General features: G+C 44.2%; 1 protein-coding gene across 1 annotated transcript; it reads left to right on the forward strand.

Moving 5' to 3' along the window:
• Positions 1-2,693: 2,693 nt before the first annotated feature.
• chmp2ba (charged multivesicular body protein 2Ba) lies at positions 2,694-24,278 on the forward strand. The gene is made up of 6 exons (XM_056289507.1): positions 2,694-2,864; positions 7,684-7,775; positions 15,130-15,324; positions 19,202-19,304; positions 19,421-19,527; positions 22,684-24,278. Exons 1-6 carry the CDS (start codon positions 2,831-2,833, stop codon positions 22,795-22,797), a joined length of 645 nt encoding a protein of 214 aa, XP_056145482.1. The 5' UTR covers positions 2,694-2,830; the 3' UTR covers positions 22,798-24,278.

Consider the following 24,278-nt stretch of genomic DNA (forward strand, 5'->3'; position numbering starts at 1 on the left):
GAAAGAAAGAAAGAACGAAAGAAGGAAGGAAGGAAGGAAGGAAAGAAAGAAGAAAACAAAGAAAGAAGAAAGGAAAGAAAGGAAGGAAGGAAGGAAAGAAAGAAAAAGAAGAAAGGAAAGAAAGACAGAGGGAAGAAAAAGAAAGAAAGAAGGAAACAAAGGAAGAAGGAAAGAAAGAAAAAGAAAGAAGGAAATGAAGAAAGAAGGAAACAAAGGAAAAATGAAAGAATGAAGGAAAGAAAGAAAGATGAAAGAAAGACAGAAAGAATTAAATAAAGGAAGAAGGGAAAGAAAGAAGGAAATAAAAGAAGAAGGGAAAGAAAGACAGAAAGAAAGAAAGAAAGAAAGAAAGACAGAAAGAAAGAAAGAAAGAAAGAAAGAAAGAAAGAAAGAAAGAAAGAAAGAAAGAAAGAAAGAAAGAAAGAAAGAAAGAAAGAAAGTATTAAAGAGGTAAAGGAAGGAAGAAGGAAAGAAAGAAACAGAAAGAAAGAAAGAACGAAGGAAGGAAGTAAGGAAAGGAAGAACGAAAGAACGAAAGAAAGAAAGAAGAAAGGAAAGAAAGAGAAAGAAGAAAACAAAGAAAGAATAAAGGAAAGAAAGGAAAGAAAGGAAGTAAGGAAAGAAAGGAAGGAATGAAAGAAAGAGAAAGAAGAAAACAAAGAAAGAAGAAAGGAAAGGAAGAAAGTCAGAAGGAAGAAAAAGAAAGAAAGAAGGAAGGAAACAAAGGAAGAAGGAAAGAAAGAAAAAAGAAAGAAAGAAAGAAGGAAGGAAACGAAGAAAGAAGGAAAGAAGGAAACAAAGGAAGAAGGAAAGAAAGAAAGAGGTAAAGGAAGGCAGAAGGAAAAAAGAAAGAAAGAAAGAGAAAGAAAGAAAGAAGGAAGTAAGGAAAGGAAGAACGAAAGAAAGAAAGAAGAAAACAAAGAAAGACGAAAACAAAGAAAGACGAAAGGAAAGAAAGAAGAAAGGAAAGAATGAGAAAGAAGAAAACAAAGAAAGAATGAAGGAAAGAAAGAAAGGAAAGAAAGAAAGAATGAATGAAGGAAGGAATGAAAGAAAAAGAAAGAAATAAGAAAACAAAGAAAGAATAAAGGAAAGAAAGGAAGATGAAAGAAGAAAACAAAGAAGGAAGGAAGAAATGAAAGAAAGAAAGAAAGAAAGAAAGAAAGAAAGAAAGAAAGAAAGAAAGAAAGAAAGAAAGAAAGAAAGAAAGAAAGAAAGGTGCGGGGGGGGGAATGTTTCCACCTGTCAGCCTACATATGAGGAAGTGAATTAACATGTCGCACGTGAGTGTTCTGTCCGTCAGGCTCAGTAGAATAACTGGGCTGAACAGCTTTTTCCTTTACCCGTCACGCCGCACAGGATGACGCTCTGCCACACACCTCGCACCTGAGCTCTGCTAGTCGACCCTAGCTGCACACACACACACACACACACACACACACACACACACACACACACACACACACACGCAGAGACAGGTTCGGTTGTTGAGACGGTCTGAGTGCTTGGGGCGAGATTTACCCCCGGTGGGGCTCTCTGGTGATGAGGCCGTTTAGTGGCGGTCCCTGCAGCCCTCCTCTGATTAGAGCGCAACATCTTCCCTAATAACCTTAACAAGAACAACGCTGGGGGACCACATGCACACTCACATGGCTCTCTGCATACATGATATGGTACACACACACACGCACGCACACACACACACACACACACACACACACACACACACACACACACACACACACACACACGGCTACTGAGAGAAGGAAGAAAGGGCTTAGGGCTCATCCTCTTCCACTCTTCTCAAAGTCACCCCTCTCTCCTCTCCTCCAGCTAAAAACTTGGCATCACTTTAATTGTGGCGTGAGACTCCCCCCCACCCCACCCACCCACCCACCCCCCGCGTGTGCTCTCTGACCACCTCCCTTTTCCATTTAGTCCGACGGGGCTGAATGGGAGTTTTCACTGAATTGAGTTTGTTACGGTTCAATTGCCCAATCCCTCCCGCAGTTGCCCCGAGCATCAGTGCAGGATGAGGCAATTCTGATACGGGATGAATCCAGACTGGAACGCATCACGGCCCGAGTCTGCCTACAAACACTTACAGGGGAGGAGGAAGAGAAGAGACCGGACGCCATAACAGCGTGTTAAGCTGCAGGCGGAGACTCGCACTGGGAGGTTGTTCTGCAGCTTTTGGCCATTGTTACGGCTCACGCTAACAGCTTTACTCATAATGTGCAGCGATGCTTACGGTACAAGACACGCGCGCGCGCACGCACGCACGTGCAAAGAGGCAGAGCCAATTAAGACATCAGATGGATTAAATATTACATAGTGATAGAAAGTGAAATCCATGCGAGTAAACGACCCGCGTACATATTTGACCCCCAAATCAGCCTCTCCCTTTACACGCTCGTGCCGGGGTCGTCTTAGCGGTAATGAGATTTCTTCTTTTTTTTATCGCTGAATATTTTAGAAAGGCTTTCCTACGGTTGTGTTTGTCAGTAAAAAAAAGAAAAAGAAAAAGAAAAGAAACCCCCCCCAAAAAAAACGTCAGTACTTGGATTCCGAACGGACGCTTGTCGGTCGTTGTCAGTTTGGGTCGAAGTGCCAGCGACCCCTACAGGCGGTCTGGGCGCACTGACGGGAGAGTCCCGGCGTGACGTCACGGGGAAGTCACGTGACCCGGGCGAGGGAGGCACTCGGACGCCAAGTCAACCAGGAAACCGAAGGTTGTTGGTGCAGGTCCCCGCTCGTAGTTCGCAGCCGGGCGGCGTTATTTGGGAGTTTAATCGCCGGTATTATTAGTTATTCTCTAAAGCGAGGCGCCATGGCTTCCCTGTTCAAGAAGAAGACGGTGGACGGTAAGTTCGGCGGCTGTGGGGGGAGTGGCTAACTTGTTTTTAGCCGGGCTGCACGGGCTGCCCCGGGGTAGCTCGCGCCTCTCGCTCTACCTGTTCTGCCGCCGGCGGCAGTCACCTTCCCCCTCAAAACAGCGCGGTTTAACCGAGGTTTGGTCTAAATAAACATGTCGGTTTGTACGTGGCTCGATGGTTGTGTAGCGTCACAACTGTTGTGTACCTTCACAGCTACAGTTTAAGCTAGTTTCTCCCCCAGTCCGTGTGGTTGGCAGCTAGTTTGTTGTGTTTGCCAGCCGCTGGTAGAGACGCCATGTTCCGGTAAAAAGACCAGGATGGACGACAGGGCTGACGGTGAGACAGGGCTGACGGTGAGACAGGGCTGACGAGAGAGACAGTAAGACAGGGCTGACAATAAGACAGGGCTGACGAGAGAGACGGTAAGACAGGGCTGACAGTAAGACAGGGCTGACGAGAGAGACAGTAAGACAGGGCTGACAGTAAGACAGGGCTGACGAGAGAGACGGTAAGACAGGGCTGACAGTAAGACAGGGCTGACGAGAGAGACGGTAAGACAGGGCTGGCGAGAGAGACGGTAAGACAGGGCTGGCAAGAGAGACAGTAAGACAGGGCTGGCAAGAGAGACGGTAAGACAGGGCTGACAAGAGAGACGGTAAGACAGGGCTGACAAGAGAGACAGTAAGACAGGGCTGACAAGAGAGACGGTAAGACAGGGCTGACAAGAGAGACGGTAAGACAGGGCTGACAAGAGAGACGGTAAGACAGGGCTGACAAGAGAGACAGTAAGACAGGGCTGACAAGAGAGACAGTAAGACAGGGCTGACAAGAGAGACAGTAAGACAGGGCTGACAAGTAGAGACAGTAAGACAGAGCTGACAAGTAGAGACGGTAAGACAGGGCTGGCAAGAGAGACGGTAAGACAGGGCTGGCAAGAGAGACGGTAAGACAGGGCTGACAAGAGAGACAGTAAGACAGGGCTGACGAGAGAGACAGTAAGAGACTCAAGTTTGTTCAGCTTTTGTGTTGTCACCATAGCTCTACTCTATCGCTATCTCCTCGCTCACATAATTATACTCGGTGTTTTGTCCCACAAATCGACAATCGAATGTGTTGTGTTTTCTACACGTCTGATGATGTACAAGTTAGATTACACGTCTGATGATCAGAGTATTTGGTTCAAGTTAGATTACATGTTTGATGATCAGAGTATTTGGTACAAGTTAGATTACACCTCTGATGATCAGAGTATTTGGTACAAGTTAGATTACACCTCTGATGGTCAGAGTATTTGGTACAAGTTAGATTACACCTCTGATGATCAGAGTATTTGGTACAAGTTAGATTACACCTCTGATGGTCAGAGTATTTGGTACAAGTTAGATTACACCTCTGATGATCAGAGTATTTGGTACAAATTAGATCACACGTCTGATGATCAGAGTATTTGGTACAAATTGGGTTTTTATTGCAGATTATTCGTCGCATCGTTTGTCTGTGTGCTGACAGTTGACTCAGTTTAGTGAGGGAAAGGTTCACAGAGTAATGCATGAACACTATTTTGCCGAAGTGTGACTGGATCATGTTAATAATACTTAGAATGCTGTTCTATGTAGCACTTGTCAAGTCTTTCAAATTAGATAATTTCAATTCTCTCTCTTGGCTAGGACGTTAAACTTACAAGGTCAAAACACACATGAATTAAACCTCTGTCCTTACAGTTAGTAATGGATCAATTATTTCATCTCCAGGACATTAGGTAATATGAATTATAAGGCTGTCCTGCTCCACCTACAAAGTTGTTGTTATTGGGTCATTTCAGCGTAATTCTCTTTCTATTACACATAATTTGGTTTTGAATTAGATCTTTCAAGGTTACAACTAAATGAACAACATCCATACATCCATACATACATAACATACACGCCCCCTCCTGCTGTCAGTCGCCCATGTCGGTCATGTGTTACCTCGAGGTCTTCCACAGGTCCTCCGAGCCACGGTGTCCACCAGTCCCTCTCATCTCTCTGTTTTTCTCCTTTGCTCTCGTTCCCCCCCCCCCCTCTCTTGGCATGGTTGTGCGAGGGGTTGCCTTGGGTCGGGTGGGTGCAGGATCATCCAGTCTTTGGGCGTGGGATGGCATGCGCGTGAGCTCACGCTTATTTGTAGGGCGACATCCCTCCCACTTAGAGACGTTGTCGATACGTCACCTGGTACGTGTAACTTCTTAATTCTCACAAGAGTCTCGGCGTTCTCAGGCATTTTTGACCGCGTCGATGAGGGCATACGTATGTATAGAGAGCCAAAAGTCTTGTCTGTCTATCCATCCGTTCATCCATCCATCCATCCATCTAGAGATGGTTTTTTTTTAATATTTTTTTTCTCTCCAAGATGACCTTATGTCTTATTCAAAGTGTCGTTAGAACTGGAAATGAGGACAACGCTAGTTGAGTCAGTCGCTTAGGTGTCCACTTTTTTTTATTCTTTCCCATTTTTAACCAATTTACTATTTAATCGTATGTAATATTCCCCCCAATTTTTATTTTGATTTCTAATGTCCATTAATCTCTGAATTGGCACACGGATACATTTGATAGAGAAGCTGTGTGTCATGAAAGGGCTCTTAATGGCTTGATTCTGACTTGATTGCGTTGCGTAACAGTTGACGTGAAAGTAAGGTTTGGAGCCGGGTTTTTGTACTGCAGCCTAAACCGAAGTCGTATTATGCTCAAGCTCCACGTTACTGTCACATGTGGTGTTTAGAATACAATGAAATTCTTGTGCTCGTTCTCTCTCTGCCTTAACACGAGGCACGCAGGGACAAAGGACACACCATCCCAAAATGATAAAGAAAACACAACACTGCAGGCCTACGTGGACTACGCACACATGAATTCATACGTTATATACACAACATAGAGTACACTAGAACCAGAGGTGGACAACCCGGCTTCAGAAGGTAAAAGTCCTGCCACGTATTTGTTCCAGCTGTACAGTACGCCAGCCGAAGGTAATTAGCACAACTCTTCAGCCAGGTGGAGCGACGTCACCTTGTGTAGTGAATGGTCAGAACAAATACGTGGTCGGACTTTTACTTTCTGAAGCCGGGGTGTCCACCTCTGACTGTAACGCAGCAATGTGAGGTGCATATGGGTGCGTCTGCTGTTCAGCAACCTAGTGGGGCCACTTTTTTCCTTTTGTCTGCATGCCTGAGGGTGGGTGTGTGTGTGTGTGTGTGTGCGTTGTGTTGCGTTGTGCTGACGTGCAATGATACCATTGTTAAGGAGCCTGCCTCCTCAATTATCTGTTGAACGGGACACACTCACCCCAGGGTACACATGAGAATGGCTACTACTACTGCTACTACCACCACTACTACTAGTATGACTACTACTACTGCTACTACTATCACCACTACTGGTACTGCTGCTACTACCACTACTACTATTACCACCACCACCACTATTACTACTACTACCACCACCACTATTACTACTACTACTACTGCTACTAGTATGACTACTACTACTGCTACTACTATCACCACTACTGCTACTGCTGCTACTACCACCACTACTACTAGTATGACTACTACTACTGCTACTACTATCACCACTACTACTACTGCTGCTACCACCACTACTACTAGTATGACTACTACTACTGCTACTACTATCACCACTACTACTACTGCTGCTACTACCACTACTACTATTACCACCACCACCTGCACTATTAATACTACTACCACCACCACTATTACTACTACTACTGCTACTAGTATGACTACTACTACTGCTACTACTATCACCACTACTACTACTACTGCTACTACCACCGCCACTATTACTACTACTACTGCTACTAGTATGACTACTACTACTGCTACTACTATCACCACTACTACTACTACTACTACTACTACTACTGCTACTACCACCACCACCACCACCACTATTACTACTACTACTACCACCACCACTACTACTAGTACGACTACTACTACTGCTACTACTATCACCACTACTACTACTACTACTGCTACTACCACTACCACTACTACCACCACCACTATTACTACTACTACTACCACTACTGCTACTACTACTACCACTACTACTACTAGTACCACTACCACTAGAGTGAGTGCTTGGTTAAGTTCTGTGGTTGAACCTGTGACTCGGGGACGTGTTTAATGTCTTATATGATGTGTTTATTGCACATTCTTATCCATCCATATTAGATTTGTCACAGTAATTTGATTGGCCCTGCATTTTTGACATTGAATACATGACAAAGTGTTTCTGATTTTGATTTCTGATTTTGAAGACCCCCCCCCCACACACACACACACGCAAAGGTGTGTGTTGACTTATCATGAACATGGTTTGGATTCCATGTGCAGTGCGAGGAATGAATATTTCTGCATGAATACGAATATGAATATATCTGTACGAGTGTGCAGTGGCGGGGTTTTGGTGACAGTGGATGTCTCACTCAGAAATAACCACTCTGCAAATTGCCCAACATCCACTGCTATTTGTTACTTCAAATGCTGTGAGAAAACTACTCACTGATTGATTGATTGATAGTTTGTCTAAAAATTGGATATCATTGGTTTTACATGTGTGAACTGTCTTTTCCCATCTTTTGTCTGTCTGTCTGTCTGTCTGTCTGTCTGTCTGTCTGTCTGTCTGTCTGTCTGTCTGTCTGTCTGTCTGTCTGTCTGTCTGTCTGTCTGTCTGTCTGTCTGTCTGTCTGTCTGTGTGTCTGGTCTTTGTTTCTGTTTTTGTTGTCTTGTTCGTCTCAGACATTATTAGGGAGCAGTCTAAAGAGCTGCGTGGCACTCAGAGACAGATCACCAGGGACCGAGCAGCACTGGAGAAACAAGAGAAGCAAATGGTGGGACACACACACACACACACACACACACACACACACACACACACACACACAACTATGGGGAATGACATATCGCCATGTAAGACATCTTTAATAGATTTCTACATATTGCATCAATGCTGATAACCCCCCCCAACCCCATCCCACACACACAAACACACATACACACACATCTAAGATCTGCACCCTCTTCTTGTTATCTTTGATGAAACCGGGTTGGTTCATGGCTCTTTAACATAGGCTAGGATAAATTAGAATTGCTTCAAGTTAGAGACAACCACCCAACCCCCCCCCCCCACACACACACACACACACACAAAACCGAGCTCCATTTCCTCATCCTGTTGCCTGTGAGTGAACTGAAATAGCTGATCAGTCTTAATCCTGGGATTGGTCGATAGCGTAGTTTCACCTGAAACTACCTGCAACTTTCCCCCAAAAGCCATCACTCTTGCGCGCGCACACACACACACACACACACACACACACACACACAGATGTGTGCATGCATGTACACACAAAGTATGCCACCCGCGAGGCTATGTGAGCAGAAAAAAAGAACATTTCCCCATGCTTAAAGATGGGGGGTGGGGGGGCTAGTGGTGCTGCCTTTCCCTCTCTGCTGAATGAGGTAAATATCATACATAATGGGGCATAATTACCTCCCCCGGGAACATTTTATCTTTTATTAATGCTTTCCTAATTAGTCTAGCGCTTTTAAACCTTTGTTGTACTGTTTCACATGGAAGTGACCTATATTGTAGTTTTGTAGTAGCAGCACTATCACAGCTGTTTGTCACCCCACCACATGTAAGCCTAACACACACACACACACATACACAGGGTATGGGTATATGAGCTAAGAATGTATTAAAAAAAACAGCACTTTTGTTCATTTTCTCCTGCACTGAAACACTTGGTACACTTGCCAACTGTACACTGTAAACTATACACTATAACTGTACACTGTACACTATAATTGTACACTTGACAACTGTACACTGTACACTATAATTGTACACTATAATTGCAACCATCAGATCTTCTTTTCAATTTCATCATATTTTTTCTTGGATTTTTTCCCCCCCTTTTTCTCCCCAATTGTATCCGGCCAATCACCCCACTCTTCCGAGCCGTCCCGGTCGCTGCTCCACCCCCTCTGCCGATCCGGGGAGGGCTGCAGACTACCACATGTCTCCTCCGACACGTGGCGTCGCCAGCCGCTTCTTTTCACCTGACAGTGAAGAGTTTCACCAGGGGGACGTAGCGCGTGGGAGGATCATGCTCTTCCCCCCAGTTCCCCCTCCCCCCCGAATAGGTGCCCCGACTGACCAGAGGAGGCGCTAGTGCGGCGACCAGGACACATACCCACATCCGGCTCCCCACCCGCAGACATGGTCATTTGTGTCTGTCTGGAGGTAACACGGGGATTCGATACGGCGATCCCCGTGTTGGTAGACAACGGAATAGACCGCCACGCCACCCGGATGCTCTTTTCACTTTTCTTTAAGAAAATCTCAGGGTTTTGACAGTCAGACTGACAGAATTGCAATGCATGTGAGTCAGGACGGACAACCGTGTTGTTGCACCTTAACGTTCTGTCTCTAGTAAAGCCCTACTGCCTCTGCAAGCCTTGTCTCCTCCTCCTCCTCCTCCTCCTCCCTTTGTGCCATCAGATGGTGCAGTAAACACACAACAGCAGTCCCACTGCACTCATCTTTCCTGTTTCCGTCTTTTACATTCATAGGATTTCTGAACATGACAGTATGATATACATTATGATGGCCATCATGCATGTTTTGTCTTCAGAGGAATCCTCTTGACTGCCAGCTTCTCAACATGGAATAAAAGATGGAAACATCGTTCCTGTTCTACTGAGCAGGCAGATATGTTGTTGGTCTGATGCATCTACCTTGTCTCCCAGGGCTTCTGTATGTTATAATGTGACTGCACAGTTATTAAGTATGTGCACACTGTGTGTGTGTGTGTGCGTGTGCACATATGCATGCTTTCTTCATGTACCTGCCTGAGTAGCAGGCAGCCGGAGCACTTATGCTGGGTGGAACGTCAATGAACTGCTAATGACGACTCAACCACTTCTTAACACGGAGACACAAACATGCACACAGCAGATTGAGTTAGGGAGCGACTCATAACGCATCAATAAAATGATTTTTTTTCTACAAATAGCTTTTAACGGATAGACACACACACACACACATACACACACACAGGCATATAGAGAGGACCAGCCGAGGTGCAGCAGCAGTGAGTCAGGGCCTGGCTACCGTGCAGTAATGTAGTGCTGCAGTCTCGTCTCATCTCTGGGGACTTGCACACAGATTCCTTCTGGCACCAGTGTATTTTGTTGTGTTTACTGAAGTTAAAAGGGTATTTTCCTTGCAGGTGTCTAGAGCCCAAGTCACTTTGACTCTATTTGTTTATCTCTACATTCGTAAACTCCCAAGTCTGCTGGGAGTTTGGCGAGTATTTCGGTAGATATTAGTGATGTCATCACATATCAATACATCAGTCAGCTCGTTATTATATCCAGAAAATCTTGAGGCATCAATATTTTAAAATTACAATTAAACCTTAAATGATGTTTTGTTTTTCCAATTTGTTTTTGCAATGCAATACATTTGGTGACCACAAGGTTGCGCCCTGTTGCTAACCAGCATGGATCTCCTAAATCAGTGGGTTTGCTTCACAATTGACCTTTTGCAAAGTCATGCCCCCCTTAGTTACTGTTGCTATGCCCGTCAAGCATTTCAGAACTATCCAGGAAGTAGCTGGAAAACACCAAAACATGAAGGAAGAAATCAGCGCATTGTGTGGGTAAAAGTAGCAGTAATAATACGTTAGCTGTATTAGCTATCAATAATAGCTAGTAGCAAGCTTAGCTTGGAGCAGACAGGTATTTTTGTTGATTTTGGGTGGATTAAGCTGGCCATGGGGGCTGCTATACTGCGAAATCTATTGCCGACATTGCGCTTCTTGCGTTCTGGGTTTCGGGGAGGGAAAGAAAATGACCCCCCCTCCAAACTTTTCACATATCTAGTATCCGATTTGCAGATCACATAGGCACACCGTTTCAGCATTTTGCTGTGTGTTTGAAAGCTTGACGGACTGTTGCTAAGGTAGGATTGGACAAGCACCGTTCTGGGGCGGTACTTTGCGAAAGGTCAATTGGCAAGTGACTTGTGTCTTCGATATAAAAACAAATTAAACGGAGTACTTCACTTGTTGGGCAAAATGTCACCTAGATGCCTAATTTATTTCACCAAAATATTTACATTACATAAGAGTTTGTCGTCGTTTTTATTAAGATTGTGTTATCATTGTTATAGGCGATTTTTAACAAGTTAATAAACTGGTCTAATTTTTTTTTAATTTGCAGATATATATTTATAATCACTGGGATTTTTTTCAATAATACTTTGGAGAGGGGTTAATGACCATAAGACATCAATATGGCCCATCGTGCAGTTGCAAGCGGGACAGGGACGACTGACTAACCCCAATATCTTCCGGTTCCGGTTCCCAGCTGACTGTTTGTTTGTTTGGTGCTCTGCTTGCTTTTAACTTTTAGAAAGTTTTAACAACTCCTCGGGACCGATGGATTATTTTAATTGATTTTATGGTTTGCCTCTATCTGCTGGTCAGCGTACACCTGTGTCAGCGGGATCTCTGTTGTTGCTATTTTTGGATTTAAAGTTTATTTTTACCCAGCTTTTAGTTTGTTTTAAGTACGTTTAAGCACTGCAATTATTTTAATGACTGGAGGATCCAAACTCCTGATTTTCACTTTTACCTAAATGGATTCTGAGCTGTCCAGTCTGAGATCCAAACTCCACTCCACCGAGAGCCTTCTGGATGACGGCCTGCAGCAGCAGTCTTTGCTTCTCTCGTGGGTAGATCTGCTGCAGTGGCTCCCCACAGCTCTGAGAGTCCACCAAAAAGTGACACTCCCGGCCCATCCACTGTCCATCCTCTCTCCAGGAAGTCCACCAAGTGTAAGCGAAGAGGGATTTCTCTTCCTCTGCTCGCTCCAGACTGGGATGATGACCCTGTCACGGATACAAACTTCTTTGCCCCACTTGAACAGCTACCTGAGCTAACGGCTACACGTACACAGACTGCTCTGCAGCAGCCGGCCCCAGTCCGCTCCAACAAGAGGAGAAAGCGTTGAAACTCCCCGACGATCCTGGCTTCCCTTGGGAAACGTCATCGATGCCTCTCCCCTCCTGCTGTCTCCAACCTCAAGTGTGCACCTGCTAGCCCTCAACTGCCAACCTACATGCTCAACGGAGCTACGGACACTACCGTGGCTAGTGGTAACATCATCTGCAGCAGTGTCTTGCCAGGTGAAACTCTTGATCAACTCTGTTGTCCCTGAAGTGGCCACAACTAATGTGGCTAACGACATTCAGCTACCTCACACTTCTCTGGGTGTGAATGTGTCGGCCCTGTGGTGGACTGGCGGCCTGTCCAGGGTGTCTCCCCATCTGCCATCCAATGACTGCTGGGATAGGCTCCAGCGTCCCCGCGACCCTGAGTAGGATAAGTGGTTTGGATAATGGATGGATGGATGGATGGATGATAGAGTTCTTATCCTTATTGATTTTAACGTACATGTTTGTTGCCCCTCCATGTCTTGTTTTACCACTGATTTTATTAACCTCTTTGAGTCTTTTAATCTTGAACAAGCTGTTAAACATTCAACCCACAATAGGGGACATACTGTTGATCTTTTGTTGTCTTATAGTGTTTCTCTTAATAATCAGGAATCAGGAACAATTTATTGTCATTTCTTTCATGTACTTGCATACACAAAAGAAACACAGTTCTGTTTCTCCCAGCCCACAGCAGTGCGACACAAAAGACAAACACACATTCCAAATTTCCCAAAAACAACACCACCAAAAACATACAAAAACAGAGAGAACAAAGCAAATATTATATTATTATAATGATATAATATTGTTATAATATTTAATTAATGATAAGTAAGTATTAATGTAATAATACAATAATATTGTATTGTTAGATTTTAATGTCTCTGATCACAAAGCTATTATTTTCCACACTTTGCTTCCGTTTCCTGCTCATAAGCCATTTACCTATATCAACTCTCAGTCTTTTAATTCAAAGTCATCCAGCAGTTTTAGCAAACAGTTTTTAGCAGCTCCTACTAGTAATACTCTTAAATCAGAAGGATTTCTCTGTAGATGATTTATTGGATGATTTTAATTGAATTTACTGGACGATCTTTGATGACCTTGCCCCTATCAAAGTTAAACGAGTATAACATAACACCCTCCCCTGGTTTAATGACCACACAAGGGACCTAAAGAGGCAATGCAGGAAAGCTGAGAGAAAATGAAAGAAGGACACATTTAAGGTATCTGTTGATGTACTGAAAAGTTTGATGCTGGCTTATCAGAATGCAGTCAAGGAAACAAGGCATTCCTATGTCTCCAATTTGATTGCTGGTAGCTGCCACAACCTCAGGGTTTTATTTCAAGTAATAAATTCAGTGCTTAGCTCCCCTCTTAGCCAGCCGTTCGTTGGAAGCATGCATTGAAAAATGCAAGCAGTTCCTCCACCACTTCATTAATAAAATAGATGACATCAGGCTCCACATTACAGCTGTGACGAGAAATCTCCCCATCTGCTCTGAACCGTCTGCCAGTTTGACTCATTTTAAATACATTTCTCTGTTAGAATTAGAGGGGTTAATCTCTCACTTAAAGTCTTCCACCTGTCAATTAAATTGCCATTCCCACTAGGTTTCTGAAAGAGGTATTTCAATCAGTCGGCCCACAAATTCTCTCCCATTATCAGCTGCTCACTGTCTACCGATATGGTCACATCTAGTTTTAAACATGCAATAGTCTGACCTTTCCTGAAGAAGCCCACTCTCAACCCTCTTGTTTTAAGCAATTTTAGGCCAATTTCAAATGTACCTTTTTTAATCTAGAAGCTTAGAAAAGTTTTTTGCTTCTCAACTAATTGCACACATGTATAATTGTAATAACTTTGAGCAATATCAATCAGGGTTTCATGCCCACCATAGCACAGAAACAGCTCTTATTAAAGTTACCAACAACTTACTGCTTGCTGCTGACTCTGGTGCTTGTTCAGTTTTAATCCTGCTAGTCTAGAGTTCTGCTTTTGATACAGTCAATCATGACATCCTTTTAATTTGCCTGGAAAACTAGAGGGCATTAAGGACACTGCTTTTGCCTGGTTCCGATCTTACTGATCCAACAGATCTTTCTCTGTTGTAATGGGAGAATTCTCCTCACCCACCCCCCACCCCCCGCTTGTGGTGTTCCCCAGGGGTCAATTCTCGGTCCAATGTTATTTTGCATTTACATGCGTCCCTTGGGTCAGATCATCCGTGATCATGATATTAATTTTCACTGTTATGCGGAGGACACCCAACTTTATGTCCCGCTTGCTGGTAGTGAAACAGATGAACTTTCCCGTCTTATGGCTTGTCTTTCCAATATTAAATGCTGGATGTCACAAAACGTCCTCTGGCTCAATGAGTCCAGATCTGAAGTCCTTTTATTTAGTCCCCCAACCTGACCGGCAACCCGAAAATAATTTTGGGAACCTGTCCGCCAATGTCAAGCACTCCACCCACAATTTGGGTGTATTTTGTGACTCTGAGCTTTGTTTTGACACACAAATCACTCAGGTAGTAGTCATGCTTTCAAGTAGGACCTTATTAGCTGGGCGTTTACCGTTAGAACCCCACAGCTGTGGAACTCCCTACCTGAGGAAATTAGGTTAGCAAACTCAGTTCCTTCTTTTAAATCACTTCTCAAAACTTACTTTTACTGGAAGGCTTTTTAGTGTAAATCTGTTGTCAGCCAATTTTATATTTCTCTTTTATCACCTTTCTTTCACTCGTTTTAATCATATAGTACCTTATCAGATTCAATGTTCTATGGTTTATTTATGTTCTTGTGATTTTTATCCTGTTTTACCTTGTTCTGTAAAGCAGATCAGGTCTTGTGCTTCATGTTTTTATTTTGTTGTTTTGTTTTTTGTGTGTACTATTTTGTATTGTAAAGCACCTTGTAACGTGGTTTTGAGAGGTGCTGTATAAATAAAGTTTTACCATTATTATTATTATTAGCTCTGTGTGTGATTGTGTGAACTTGTACTCATGTTTGTGTTGTATTGTGTTTAAATATGGATATTGTTTAAAAGTTGTTGTATGGTTGTTTTTTTGTTCATTTTATTTGTAACTATGAATGTAATTTTTCCTTGTTTAAATCCCATTTACTCAGTTTTCTTCTCTCTCGCACCCCCTCCCAACTCTCCTTCGAACCCCTAGGAAGCAGAGATTAAGAAGATGGCTAAGAGTGGTAACCGGGAGGCCTGTAAGATCTTGGCCAAGCAGTTGGTCCAACTAAGGAAGCAGAAAAACCGGACATATGCCGTCAGCTCCAAGGTTACCTCTATGTCCACTCAGACCAAAGTCATGAACTCTCAAATGAAGATGGCTGGTGCCATGTCCACCACTGCCAAGGTAAGACAAACCAACTCATATGGGCTCCGTAGTTCAACTGTCTTGGCGTTGAAATATTTGTCACTGTTCAAATTTTGAGTTATAGATCTTTTGTCTTCTAGCAAGTCGTGCATTTAAAGGTCATTATCGGGTAAGATTTTGACCCTGAATCTAGCTTTTAATTTTATGTATAAATTTATTTAAATGAAATGAAATATCTCAAATGAAGTGAAAGGATGGACTAATCTATTTGTTTTCCATTTGGTTTGTCAATGTCAAGGGTACTAAACTGACAGTGTTTTTTTTTCGGGGGGGGCGCTGAAGTAGCTTTTTCAACATGGCTTGAGTCTACCCCACCATGTTTAGGCTCAGCTATACCACTACTAAGGTCAGGTGCAAATTGCAGATTATAGCTGTGGAGCAGCAAGTTTATTACAGGTACCTGCTATGTTTAGGTTAGCTACAGTATACACAGGTGGTATTAGAAGATAAGTAGCTAGCAATGTGTAAGTATTTATACACTTATTGGCCTCAGTTGGTTTCACTGGATGATCAGTTGTCTACTTTAAACAAAAGAATTGTTCTGTTGACAATATTATTTGACAGAAAGTGTGGTATTCATTGCATATCTGATGCCGCTAATTGAAGCCTATTACAATACAGCCACTGGAGACCATTACACAACATCTCTGGAGCTTGACCTTTTTTTGCATTGCCTTCTGCTGGGTGATGAGTAGCCACACGTAGCCGGTGTACTATGGTCTGCACTACCAAGCCACTCAGCATAGCTGAAGGGTATGAACACCATCTGCCCAGGACTGTATACCACAGTATTTCTTCTTCCCATGGCACTGATGTGGTTACAGAGATCCTGCATTCACTGCTGTTTGGAAGGGGGAAGGGGGGTGCTGTGGCCTGGGGCTGAAGGATGTAGACATGCTCTTTCTTCTCTTTTTTTTTTTAATCTTCCATGTTATACCATTTAAAACTGAAGTTCTTCAAAGAAATTCACCTGTTAAGAAAACAGCTAAAAATGGAATAAATGGGTTATGGCGTACAAACACGCTCACACACAAAGACCCCTACATAGCTGGGCTACTGGATCGGAACATCATGCTATTTTAACTCAGACTAGTCGTGCCAACGCTTTACACCGTTAACTCGGTAGGAACGACAGTTACTTGTCAGTCTTCAACTCGGCAGTGCTGCTCATAATTCAGATTTCACCCCTCTTTCATTTTGGATACCATGGTCCATCAAGTGTCCACAGTGCATCTTAAAAGAAAGACCTCCTTCTCTGTAGCTGTGGAGGCCAGGGCTGGCACGGTGGTGCAGTGGTAGGCGTGGTCGCCTCACAGCAAGAAGGTCCTGGGTTCGAGCACCGGGGTAGTCCGACGTTGGGGGTCATCCCAGGTCATGCTCTGTGTGGAGTTTGCATGTTCTCCCCGTGTCTGCGTGGGTTTCCTCCGGGTGCTCCGGTTTCCTCCCACAGTCCAAACACATGTAGGTCAGGTGAACCGGCCATACTAAATTGTCCCTAGGTACGAGTGTGTGTGTGTGTGTGTGTGTGTGTGTGTGTGTGTGTGTGGGCTCTGTGTGATGGCCTGGCGGCCTTTCCAGGGTGTCTCCCCGCCTGCTGCCCAATGACTGCTGGGATAGGCTCCAGCATTCCCGGGGCCCCGAGAGCAGGATAAGCGGGTCGGATAATGGATGGATGATTTTAGTTTGCCATTTTTAAATGCGTGGCTTTATTTGTAGAGAAGCTTACTTGAGTTTCTTTGTGCTGGTTGTAAAATTACACTTTTCATTTTACTCGCGGGTGGTAATTAATTTTTTTTTTTCTGAGCTACGGTAATCTGTCCCGTCTCTTCCTCCATCCCACGTTCCCTCCGTCCCTCTCTTGAGAACTGGAACGCCTACACTCCTGAGTCTGCTGTTGTGTAGCTTCAAAGTGCCGTTTTTACCTTTTTCCTTATCAAAGGATTTCAAACAGCCAGACTAAATGAGGACAGTGTGCACCCAGCAGGCCTGGGGGACGAAAAGACCCCCAAAACAGTTTAAAGTAATCCCTTCAGACTGTGTAATGAGCTTGATGCAGGTCTTGATGCAGGTCTTGAGTCTAAGCATCGCTGCATGAGGGGTTTGGTCTGTTTCCTTCAGGATATAAACGTGTTGGGAGGAAGTTTTAGTTAAATTATTTTCTGTTGTTGGATATCCACCATTGGGCAAACTGGCAATTCCTTTGTCTAGTAAGATGATCAGGATCTTCTTAGTAAAACCTCATGATATGAAAACATTGAATAATACAAAACAATAGTTTTTCTCCTCAAAAAAAAAAAATTAAGCCTTTGTAACACAGTATAACTTTTTACACAGTAGTTTTTTTTGTTTTGTTTTTGGAATTTTTTTTTTTAGTCCCCTTTTTATCCCCACTTGCACTTGGCCAATTACCCCAGTCTCTGAGCCGTCCCAGTCGCTGCCCCACCCCCTCTGCCGATCCGGGGAGAGCTGCAGACTACCACATGTCTCCTCCGATACATGTGGAGTCACCAGCCGCTTCTTTTCACCTGACAGTGAGGAGTCTCACCAGGGGGACGTAGCGCGTGAGAGGCGCTAGTGCAGTGACCAGGACACACCCACATCCGGCCAATTGTGTCTGTAGGGACGCTCAACCAAGCCGGAGGTAACACGGGGATTCGAACCAGCGATCCCCTTGTTGGTAGGCAATGGAATAGACCGCTATGCCATCCGGACGCCCCTCATTTGATTTTTGTTTTGTGGTGATTTTTATTTTATACAATTTGAAACGCACGCAATTTAATGCGCAATCAAATTTGCATCAAGTTGCACGGGTAACATGTTTCATACTTTGATTTCTCTTAAATGTGGAGCAGTTTCAGTGTTTACTTAAAATATTTTTTTCCGTCTTTGTGATCAGTGTATTAATTGATGTATTAATTTATGATCTTTTCCTGTTTAAATCCATAACTTACGGCATCCTGATTAATGAACCGTAAGAATGATGGTGAAAAATTGGCCAGGAGTGAAATACAAACCCTGCAAACATGCACGGGTCAGTTATAATTAGGCTTGAGGTTAATTGGCCATGAAGAAGAAATTGTGTGTGTGTGTGTGAGAGAGATACTGAGAATGTGTTCCTGTGTAATACCAAAGAGAAACTGCTTGCATACACACACACACACACACACACACACACACACACACACACACACACACATATATATATATATATATATATATATATATATATATATATATATATATATATCTCCACAGCCTTCCCTGAAAAAAATCTTTCATTTGACTTCTTGTGGTGACCATGAACGACATGGAGCGATCTGATTATAGTGCTGGGGGGTTGGAACAGCACACAAATAACAGTGAACTGGAGACGGATGGATGGATTGCATTTATATAGCGCTTTTCTAGCTGCAACATGGGAAATGGAGCTTTTTTTTGGCCAAGCTGTGAATGCAGGCCGGCGTGCCAACACCTCACTCTGTCCAGCAGCTGGAAAGAGGTGCTGAATAAGTTGTGCAGAGCATGTGTATGCATGTATTTGTTTGTATATTCTCTCCCAAGCTGTGTGAAAAAAGCAAGAAAAGGCTGATCGCCTGTGGGAAAATAAACCTAACCTCCACAAAAAATGTCTTGACGCATGCTCAATAATCCAGGTAAGGAAGTCACAGGAAGTTGAATCAGTTGATCCGGACACAACGGTAAGAGGTCACTTAGGTGAGTGATGAACCGTTGTGTCCGGATGAACTGATTTCACTTTCTGTGACTCCACAAAAAAGGTTCAACATGCTTTTAATTGTTTGTGTTTTGTGTGTGTGTGGGTGTGTGTGTGTGTGTGTGTGTGTGTGTGCGTGCACAGACAATGCAAGCGGTGAATAAGAAGATGGATCCCCAGAAGACCCTGAAGACCATGCAAGACTTCCAGAAGGAGAACATGAAGATGGGCATGACTGAGGAGATGAGTGAGGACACACACAGACACACACATGCGCACTGGAAATACTGGAAATACAAATCTCTTGAGTCAAGATTGATTTGCCGGTACTCATCTCCCTCCCTCTGTCCCCCGCCTCCCCAGTTAACGACACGCTGGATGATATCTTCGACGAGTCTGGGGATGAAGAAGAGTCTCAGGACATTGTCAACCAGGTGCTGGATGAGATCGGCATTGAAATCTCCGGAAAGGTAGGAAGCTACATCTGTCTGTCGTGGTCAGTTCCAGACACAGACCAGTATAAATATCTGTCTGTGATAAAGTAAACCCCCACACATCACAATAAACAGCTCATCTAAGCATTTGTCAACCCATCATTTTTCAAACGATTATTTTCCCATTAAGTATTATTCATTATAATACAATAATAATTAGATGATGATGATGATGATGATGATGATACTAATCAAAGCATGTGAGTAGAGCAAAGAGTTAAAGAAGACATGAGTTTGAGCGATGAGCACTGTTTTTGAAGACTGTGATGTTGCCACTCCGGTCTGCACCAGTTCTCTCCAGTGCTGCTCAATTCAGAACGCCCTGCTTGTCATAGCGAGCTACTTCCAAAATACCGGTAGTTTGAATTTCAGGCAAAAGATGGAGTTTGTGGAATATTTTACTAGAGCCGCAATGAAAACTCAGAAGTGTAAGATGAAAAATTAAGAAAATAATCAGTGAGCAGGAGGTTGAAGGAGAATGGTGGCGAGTCAGTTGTTACGAGCAAGGATTTCTCATGGAATCTCAAACGGTACATTACCACGACACATGACGATGTGCTATGCAAACATTTTAAGGCCTGTGACCTGCGAACAGGCTGTTTCCCTTGTGTAAATGTCCCTAAATAATTGGTTGGCTGTACAAATAACACTTATACCTGTCTCAGTTATTCTCTGAAGTTCAATATCGTGGCAAATGTCTCTGCAGTTGAATACATTTCATATGTTTATCCTTAACAAATGCCTCAACCCACTTTTACCAGGTAGGTATGTATGAACACCGATGAGCCAAAACATTATGACCACTTACATGTGAGCCAAATAACGATCATCTCCAAACAAGGGCACATGTTAAGGTAGTATGTGGGTAAATTAGATGGTAGGCAAACAATCAGTTCTCGTAGTCAATGTGTTGGATGCAGGAGAAATGGGCAGGAGTAAAGACCTGAGCAACTTTGACAAGGGCCACATTGTTATGGCCGGATGACTGGGTCAGAGCATCTCTGAAACAACAAGGCTTGTGGGGTGCTCCTGGTCAGCAGTGGTCTAAGGAGGGGGAAACCACAAACCAGCGACTGGGTGTTGGGCACCCAAGGCTAATCGATGCACGGGGGCAACGAAGGCTATCCCGTCTGGTCTGAACCGACAGAAGGTCTACTGTGGCACAAGTCACAGAACATTTTAATGATGGTTATGGGAGGAATGTGTCACAACATGCAGTGCATCTCACCTGGCTGTGTATGGGGCTATGTAGCCACAGACCGGTCAGAGTGCCCATGATGACCCCTGTCCACTGCCGAAAGTACCTACAATGGGCAGCAAATGTCAGAACTGGACCTTGGAGCAATGGAAGAAGTTGGCCTGGTCCGATGAGTCCCGTTTTCTTTTCGATCACATGGATGGCCGTGTATTTGTGCATCATTTACCTGGAGAAGTGATGGCACCAGGATGCCCTGTGGGAAGATGACAAGCCGGTGGAGGGAGAATGTTCTTCTGGGAATCCCTGGGAATGGCCATTCATGTGGGTGTCAATTTGACACGTGCCACCTGAACGTCGTTGCAGACCAGGTACATCCCTTCATGGCAGTGGTATTCCCTGATGGCAGTGGCCTCTTTCAGTAGGAAATTGTGCCCTGCCACACTGCACACATGGTTCAGGAATGGTTTGAGGGACATGATGAAGTGTTCAAGGTGTTGACCTGACCTCAAAATTCTCCAGATCTCAGTCCAATTGAGCATCTGTGGGATGTGCTGGACTGACAAGTCTGATCCACTGCCGCTCCACCTCGCAACTTACAGGACTTGAAGGATCTGCAGCTAATGTTTTGGTGCCAGATACCACAGGATACCTTCAGGGGTCTTGTAGAGTCCATGCCTCGGCGGGATGACACTGTTTTGGTGGCACACGGAGGACCAACAACACATTGGCTGGTGATCATAATATTTTGCCTCATAACTAAACATCGTTGCAGATCAGGTACACCCCTTCATGGCAAAGGTATTCCCTGATGGCAGTGGCCTCTTTCAGCGGGAGAATGCGCCCTGCCACACTGCACATATTATTCAGGAATGGATTTGAGGAATATGAAATTATGCTGTGCATTTAACCCATCCACGCTGTGTAGCGAGGAGCAGCGGGCAGCCGCCGTGCAGCACCTGGGGACCAACTCCAATTCATCTTGCCATGCCTCAGTCAAGGGCACAGACGGGAGTATTAACCCATGTTTGTCTTCTTGATGGTGGGGGAAACCGGAGCACCCAGAGAAAACCCACCGCAGACACGGGGAGAACATGCAAACTCCACGCAAACGACGACCTGGGATGACCCCCAAGGTTGGACTACCCCGGGGTTTCGAACCCAGGCCCTTCTTGTTGTGAGGTGATGACGCTAACCACTGGGCCACCGTGCCGCCCAAAATTGGCTTGTTGTTGCATTAGGAGTCTAAGCCACGGACTCTTACTGGAGACTCGTCCCAACCAGGGTTTAAACCCCCGATCTCTGGTGGGGAAGCCGGCGTTCTCACGTACTGAGCTATCCAGCTGCTCTTCCCAGTCTTTCAAATGTAATTCAGGCCTGATTATGGAGCTGACACATAGTTTGGTTACCCTGGGCTGTCCATCAAGTCTGTGTCTATAGCAGCCAGCGGTCCATCTGCTGAGAGTCTGGCGTCTCCTGGGGGACTTCATGGGTTATTACCTTGTCACAACTGCAAACTGCACAAACCCACAGATTTTCCCCACAAATAAGCCTAAAGCAGGGGAGAATTAACAGGCTTTTTCACAGGGAAGGACCAAGATTTTGGGCCGAGGGCACAAAAGCCTGAGCAGAAAAACTGATGCCGTTATTGTGTGTCTGTTTTAAAAAAAAAAAATGTTTGACAACCAGTAAGGCTGAGTGGACAGACTTAAAATTCCTTGCAAATGGGGGGGAAATGCACATGAACCCAAGACATCTTCCTAAAAGTACACTATGATATTCGTGATTATCTAAGCTTTGGCTTTGAAACAGCCCATACGGAGGTGAATCTATCTGAGAATGTTACAGCGTTGACACATCATCCCCGCATACTGTGTGAGAAGTAGTTTCTAGTTGGTTAAAAGTGTGAACATTGTGTTTTCTTTTCTTTTTTTAAGATGGTAAGAGCGCCAGCAGCAGGAAAGGGTGTCCCCAGCGCCGCCTCTCCCAAACAGGCCACCATCTCAGATGACGAGATTGAGAGACAGCTCCGAGCCCTGGGAGTGGACTAATACAGACACACACCACACACACATACACACACACACACACACACACACACAGCAGCAGATTGCCTTAGACATGGGAAAGGAACAGCTGATCTGTTCCATGGAAGTGATGGATCAGTATCATCAGCCTGGACCAGAATACTAAAAAAAAAAAAAAAATCCTGCTTCCCCGACACGCCATTATTTCTGTCTTCTGAAGGGCTAGAGTTGTGACTTAACAACCTTTCTGAAATGTTTGGTAAGAAACGTGTTACTCATATAATGTCGCTGTCTTCACGTGGGACTGATGACACGTTGTTCAGAAACTTGTCGGGGGTAGAATGGTAATTGTTTAGCTGTGAGCCTAATGACATTTGCCAAGACAGCCCAGATTAACTTTGAACCCAAATATTGCCCAAACCTTTGACACATTCTACTTACCCGGTGTCTTGGTTGGCAGACCAGATGTGAAATTGTGTAAAATATTTCCGATTCTCTCCTTTAGTTTATATTATTATTGGTTTTCCATTGGTGTCTATCGGTGCGGAGCCTTTATCTCATGCTTTTAACCAAGAATGTAGAATGATTATTCTTGTATCTGATTATTCTTATGTCCTTAGGTACGTTACTATAGCCCTCGGGGATAAAGACTCTGACAAGCATATGTAGTGTCATATCTGACTGCTTTGGTAAGGCCTTGACTCATACTTCCAACGTTATGCATGAGTATCCATGGTTATGAAGGCAAGAGGAAAGCGGGTAGCGTTTGATCGGAACCCGTGTTGCTTTTTTTTTTAATGTTATACAGTCTGTGCATGTGTGAACCTAACTGAGCACTACTAACTCCTGAATACACTGACTGGACGGCTGTAATTCTGGGTTTTGGTTTGGTGGGCGACATCCGCGGGACATGGGGATGGACAGCCATTGCAGGATGGCGTCGGTCACCCTTCAGAAGCTGCGGTTACAGTCATTTGGTATTTAAGGCTGCCTTGCGTGCAAGCAAACACGCGTCACGGTGATGGTGATATATTAACACTGTGATATCGGGGATGCTGCCTCTCATCACAGAGTCGTGCCGGAGCTAACACTCCTGCACCGTCATTCCTCAGAAATCCTTCTGTCGGGCTATTAGGGATGAAGGAAGTACACGGTCATACTATCTTCCTCTCAGATTTTGTCTGTTTATTGTCCAAATAGGAAAGTTGTGAGGGACTTCAATGGCTCTGACATGTACAACGCATTACGATTCATCTTGTACATTATAAATCATCCATCTGATATGATGAAACCACCTCTAGTGTGATTGCGACTGGAAACTATTTTATGCAATTTTGGACAAAATTTGACTTCGGGTCATATTTTTCGTGCAATTTCTGCTTAGGAAATAAAGTTTGTCCCATACTTTTTAAAAGTTGTATTTAAACTGCTGTATGTATCTCACGTTGTTGTACAGTGACTCTGTAAAGGGTCGTTGGCTTTTATAAAGAATAAAGTTGCTTCAG

The sequence above is a fragment of the Lampris incognitus genome, chromosome 11, assembly GCF_029633865.1.
Source record: "Lampris incognitus isolate fLamInc1 chromosome 11, fLamInc1.hap2, whole genome shotgun sequence".
NCBI classification, from domain to species: Eukaryota; Metazoa; Chordata; class Actinopteri; order Lampriformes; family Lampridae; genus Lampris; species Lampris incognitus.

Excerpts from the sequence above, each read along its gene's own strand:
- chmp2ba (XM_056289507.1), top strand. The coding sequence starts at position 2,831 with ATGGCTTCCCTGTTCAAGAAGAAGACGGTGGACG. Across the intron at positions 2,865-7,683 it reads CAAGAAGAAGACGGTGGACG|ACATTATTAGGGAGCAGTCT; the intron begins GTAAGTTCGGCG and ends TGTTCGTCTCAG. Across the intron at positions 19,305-19,420 it reads GGGCATGACTGAGGAGATGA|TTAACGACACGCTGGATGAT; the intron begins GTGAGGACACAC and ends CCGCCTCCCCAG.